The sequence below is a fragment of the Alligator sinensis genome, unplaced genomic scaffold (genome assembly GCF_000455745.1).
Source record: "Alligator sinensis unplaced genomic scaffold, ASM45574v1 scaffold838_1, whole genome shotgun sequence".
In the NCBI taxonomy this organism is placed as follows: domain Eukaryota; kingdom Metazoa; phylum Chordata; order Crocodylia; family Alligatoridae; genus Alligator; species Alligator sinensis.
This window is the reverse complement of record NW_005842996.1, coordinates 437454-443310: the sequence shown is the minus strand read 5'-3', so window position 1 is coordinate 443310 and position 5857 is coordinate 437454. Positions and strand designations below refer to the sequence as shown.

At 58.2% G+C, this 5857-nt stretch overlaps 1 protein-coding gene across 2 annotated transcripts in view; it reads left to right on the top strand.

Annotated features, from left to right (window-relative positions):
• Window positions 1-1056, top strand: part of GOLPH3L (golgi phosphoprotein 3 like) — a 15044-nt gene extending 13988 nt beyond the window's left edge. For both annotated transcript variants that reach the window (XM_006036663.3, XM_006036664.2), the window contains exon 5: window positions 192-1056. In XM_006036663.3, the coding sequence (XP_006036725.1) occupies window positions 192-619 (428 nt within the window). In that variant the 3' untranslated portion in view covers window positions 620-1056. The remainder of the gene's footprint in view (window positions 1-191) is intronic.
• The last annotated feature ends 4801 nt before the right edge of the window (window positions 1057-5857 follow it).

Here is a 5857-nt window from a genome sequence, read left to right as displayed (position 1 = left end):
TAGTCCCAGGCTGAAATGGCTGGGGGCTAGGCAGGGGGTGCATTAACAGAGCTCTCAATGGAGGGTGGTGGTCAGTTGGGGCCTGGGCAAGGTGTGGGAGGTGGGCTTGGTCTCTGCATCTGGCTGATGCCTTGGTGCAGAAGAAAAGAGTCATCCCCTTACCCCCACACCCCTGGCTGCTTTTCCCACAGGCGAGACCTGGAACCCCTTCAAGCTGCAGTACCAGCTGCGTAACGTGCGCGAGCGCATCGCCAAGAACCTGGTGGAGAAGGGTATCCTCACCACGGAGAAGCAGAACTTCCTGCTCTTTGACATGACCACGCACCCTGTGACCAACACCACCGAGAAGCAACGCCTCGTCAAGAAGCTGCAGGAGAGTGTCCTAGACCGCTGGGTGAACGACCCGCACCGCATGGATAGGCGGACGTTGGCCCTGCTGGTGCTGGCCCACTCCTCGGACGTGCTGGAGAACGTCTTCTCCACGCTGGCTGACGACAAGTATGAGATGGCCATGAGCCGCTCAAAGGACCTGCTGGAGATGGACCCCGAGGTGGAGGGTGGCAAGGCACAAGCCATGGAGATGATCTGGGCTGTCCTTGCAGCCTTCAATAAATCCTAAGCACCCTGGCCGGCCACGCCACGAAACGTGGCCCCCTCGATGTAGGATAGGACCCATGCATACAGAACTACCCTCCGTGGAGGGCGGGTTTGCATAGGCTGGTATGGGGTGGGCTTGGCAGATTCCCCCTTGCCCCCTTCATGGCCTGAGGTGGCTGTGCTGGAAGGGTCGTGTGCGGTCAAATTGTCTGTCCTCTGTGAACACTTAGCTACATGCAGGTCTGCGTCTCTGGGCCGCTTGGCCCCCATTTTGACCCCCTGGCAGAGACTGTCCAGGGGGGCTGTGTGCTGCTCTCTTGCTCTGGAGTGAAGGGTGCCTGGTACTTGGCATGTGACTGGAGCGGGGCAATGCCCCCTTCCTGCTCCCCCCAACTGGAGGATGCATGGCCCTTGGTAAGAGCTGGAGCTGCCTTGAGGCTTCTTGCCCGCATGCCCTGCTCTGCATGGGCCCCTGCCACATGGAGAATATGCCTTGGGCACTGTAGCTTGGATAGGACCTATACATCGAGGGGCTGGAAGTCCATGCCCTGGCTCATTGCCATGAAGGGCAGGAGGGACCTGGGGTCTGAGCTTGGTGCCCTTGGTGGATGCTAGCATGGGGGTCATAGCCTCCAAGGCCAGTGGGGCACAATCCCCTCCACCCCCCAGCTCCTCTGTTTCCTTCCCCGGTACCCAGCTGTGCTGCTCTAGTCTCACACGGGCACTTCTTGGATCAGCATGAAGCTGGAGCAGTGGACGGACTGGGCTGCTGGTGATCAGGGCAAAGTGACCTCAGGTGCTAGTCAATGCTTTGTGGGGAGTGAAGAAGGGGGGGGGGTGTGGGACCTGCTGGCTCTACCCCCCTGCATGACAGACGGACAGGACCAGATGAGATTTGCACTCAGCAGAGATACAGGCACAACAGCTAAGCTGAGCTGCTCCTGTCTGCCTGTTTCTTGCAGATGAGTACTGAAACCTGCAGGCACAGCTCTGCTGAGCTACCCACACAGTAGCTGGGGACGTGGGTCTTAGTTTTGCCTGTATCACTGTTCATTTTGGTACCTTATTAATTCCCCCCCCGTCACCCCCCAGGTTGGCATCCCTTATGCCATGTATCACCCCCGGGAGGAGAGAGCAGTCAGAGCCCCCTTGTTAACAGGGCTCTTGGAGAGGGGAGAACAAGGAGCTTCCTTCTCAGCTGCCTCTTTGACAGCAGGAAAGGGCAGGAGCTGGCTACAAGGCTCTGCCTGCTCTGTGTTCGCTGCCCATGTGCCCGCTCTTGTCCCTGGGAACCGCAGCAAACTGCTCCTCTCATTCACTGTAGAGGCCAGGGTGTGCATAGCGGCAGTTAGCACAGTGCAGCTGGAAATCATTCATTTATTTGCCCAAGCCCCTGGCTGCTGTCCTGTGCATCAAACGGACACCAAATAGAGCTGTGGTCCCTGCTGCCTGCAGCCTCTAGGTCTAGAAGTGAGCTGTGCAAGAGCTCTGGGCTGGGTTTGGGGATTTGGGGACCTGGTCTGACGTGGGTGAACAAGCTGGATTCGTGGCCGTTCTCTGAAATCCACCTGCCACTCTCCGTCACCTCTATCCTCGGCTGCAACACACCGGGCCTGAATGTTGCCTGCAGCTGGAGGGTCCCAGTTCTGGACCAGGGCAGAAATAGGGGGGCCTGTTTCCCTCCACCCAGTTCACAGCTGACTTGCTCTGGTGGTGGTCACTTGCAGAGGAGCCTCCATGCCATCTTGTTCCCCTCTGTGACTTGTGGCCACAGATCTCTGCCCAGCACGGAGCCCCACGGCTCTAAGGGGAATGGCTGTTGATTTTTAAACTGCCCTTTCTAATAAAATCCCCTTCAGGTGCTGTCTTGTGCTCCTTGTCGCTCTTGTCTCCCCCAATAGAGCTGGGGCAGCGTCGCTTTGGCACCGGCTCCTGCTTATGCATTGTATGATGAATCTGTTTGGTCTCAGCCCTATCCCTCCTATCAAACTGAGCAGCTGCAAGGAAACGCATCCCCTGGGGTCCTGGGCAGAGCTCTGCGTCATTAGCTGTGATGCACAGGTGGGGAAACTGAGGCATAGAGCCAGGCAGCAACCTGCACACTGGGACCAAAGCGGGGGGCATAGCACCCAGGCATCCTGAGGCCTGGTCCCCTTGCCTCTGCCACCAGAGGGACCCAGTGGCTTGTCATATGGGGACCTGCTGGGCAAGGGACATGCTCCCCTGCCCAACATGGGTCAAGGGCAGGGGGGTGGCAGAGACAGCCAGGTGGGTCATATCGCATGCATTCCTTTGTCTTCACTAATTAATACTGCTAATTAGGGGCCTGGCTCCAGGCAGCCACCTCTTCACCCACAGAGCTCCAAGGGCTTGGGTCCTGGCATCTCTCTGTCATGCTGGAAAGAGGAAGGGTGGCGCAGTGATGATGGCACCAGCCTGGACCATGGGCTCATGCCCCCTTTGCCATGGCCTCTTCGTGCAGCCTTGGGCAAGCCTCTTGTCCTGCTGCAGTTCCTTCCTCCGTAGCAGCATGTGGGTCACCGTGCTGTCCTGTCTCCCCAGGGCGCGGCAAGATGAATGCACCCAGCTGGGGCCCTGCGGTGTGATTGTTACAGCGTCACTTGACTTTTATCCCACAATAAAGTGGAGGGGAGGAATCACACACTGCTTCACCCTGCTCTGAGCTGCCCCCCTCCCAAGGAAAGCTACTGTATCTTCTAATACACACAACACCCTCCCTTTACATTTTAGCTGCAGCAATCGGGGTGTGAAGTGTGGAAACACAATATTAGCAGTATCTCCCTCTGCAGGGGTGAAGATACAGTGTGCTATGTAGGGCACCCTAGTACTTGCCTTTTCCCTCTTCTCTTTGCCCCCTCAGCAGAAACTCCTGCTACGCGATCACTGAAAGCGACTGAGGAACCATCTTTTCTCCTTCCTTCTGCCTGCCGAAAGCAGGGTGCAGCTTGTATCTGGCAGCGTGTTGTATGCAAGAAAATACACCCCTCCCCACCCTTGCACTGGTCCCTGGAGGAGCCCTTTGCTCTATGCCAGGGGCTCTGCTGCCTCCTAGTGGCCGGGTGCTGTGACAGCAAACATCTGGATTTGCCATCTCCCTGAGGCAGAGAAGACTTGGCTCTTCCTGTGTAAACCAGTAAGAACCAGTAGAAATCAGCCACGTGATGCCAGTAGGGAAACCCTGGCTCCTTGCATAATTCCTGACCCATCACAGCTATGGCATCACTCTGACCCCATAGACCAGGGGTGGACAAAATGCAGCCCGCGGGCCAGATGCGACCGGCCAGGTCATTCTATCCAGCCTGCGGGGACCCTAAAAAATTTAGAAAATTAATATCTATCTGCCCCCGGCTGCCTATCATGCAGCCCTCAATGGCTTGCCAAAACTCAGTAAGCAGCCCTCCACCCGAAATAATTGCCTGCCCCTGCCATAGACCTTGGGGTAGGGAAGTGCCCAGGCCCCTGGCTGCTCCCTGCTCCCCCCCAGTCTAACCCTTAACTATCTGGGCCTGAGTTTTTCCATCCCTGAGGCCTAAGTGGGGTCAGGCTGGGCTGTGGGCAGCTGCGGTGGGGCAGTGAGAGGAGCTGTGGGCCCCTGGCTGCCTGCCCCTCCAGCCCCACTGGCCCTGGCAGTGCTGGGATGTTTCAGTTGCTCCATTTCCACTCCCCTCGCCAGAGGAGATGGGGTCATTGGGGATCTGCGGCACTGGGAATTTGTGAGTGCTGGGGGAAAAAATGGGTGCAAATGCCCATGGGGCTTGAGCCAGCCAGGAGTGGGTTAAGGAGTCCTGGGAGCCGCTTGGCTGAGTGTAGTTGGGACCGACTGGCCTAAGGCTGCTGCTGGGAGCAGGTAGGCCTGGAGGGGTGGGGGGCAGGACAGTTGTGGGGAGCTGCCAGTTCAGGATCTCAGCACACTCAGGCTTCACTGCACTTTGGGGGAGGCTGAAGAGCACAGCTGGAATTGAGATGCAAAACACAAATCTCCCCCAGGGAGCTGTCCTGATTGGCTGGGCTGGACAGGCAGGCTGGCAGCTGGGAGCCCCACGCTGCTCCTTGCTTCTCTGTCATGGTCCCTTGCTACAGGCCTGATCCAGAGTCCAGGGGTGGTTGTGGAAAAAGCCCCTCCTGACCTTGGCTCCAGGGGCTTTGGGTGGGGCGTGAACATCCCCGGAGACATCTGTGGGGCTGAGCAGGAAGCAGAGCCTGGCTGGGTTTGTGGGGCTGGGAGCCAGACGCCTGGGTTCTGCCCCTGCAGCAGACGTCCAGAGGGGCTGGTGGCTGCAGCCAGCAGCTCGGCACCTCTCCGATGCTGCAGGATCGGGCCCCATGGGTGTGATTCTGGCATTTCCGGGAGAGGAGGCCGGCCCAGTGGAATTGCTTTGGACTGACCCTGTGGCTTCACACAGGACCCCACAGGTGCTGAGTGGCTCATAAGTGAGGGGGAGACCTGCAGGATTTGGGAAGCATGATGCACGGTCTGGAGAAGCAGGGGTTAAATGCTGGGGATCCCAGTCCCTCTTTCATTGGTTACCCCTGTAGGAGTTTTGGCCCCAAGACTAGAGGTGGCCTGTGCTGTACGTGTCACATGTACGTGCTTATGACAGGCTGCCTGGAGAGGGGAGCACTGTGGGGTTCCCATTTCACAGGTGGGGACACTGAGGCTTAGAGGGCAGAAGGGGCTTGGCTGGGGTCCCCCAGGGGGTCTGTTGTGGAGCTGGGGGTCGTATCCTGCGGCAAGGCTGTCTCTCCAGCAGCTCTTCCGGTGCACGGTGCTGTACAAACCTCGCTCCCTCTGGAAGCAAAGGGGATTTGGTCCTAAACCCAGCAGTTTGGCCTGGGTTAACAGGCACACACGGTTAACACACATGCACACACACATGGTTAACACATGCACCTACATGCATATGCAGTTAACACGTACACACAGTTAACACACACAAAGGGATTACACGCACAAACGCAGAGGGGTAATATGCATGTGCAGGTGTTTAATACGCTTACGTGGAGGGTACACATGCTCACACACCTGTACACACACATGCACACACATGCTTCCAGCTCTCCTGCATGGGGGCACAGGTTACTTTGCTGCGTCGGGGCGGGCGAAGCAAGGGGAGAAGCAAGCAGGCAGAAGGAGGACGGGCAGGGAAGGGGCCGGGAGGCATGAGGCCGTCGGGGCAGCCAGGCCCTGCATCCCTGTGCAGCGCGGCCGGTGCAGTATCGACCAGCGTCTGTCGGCGCG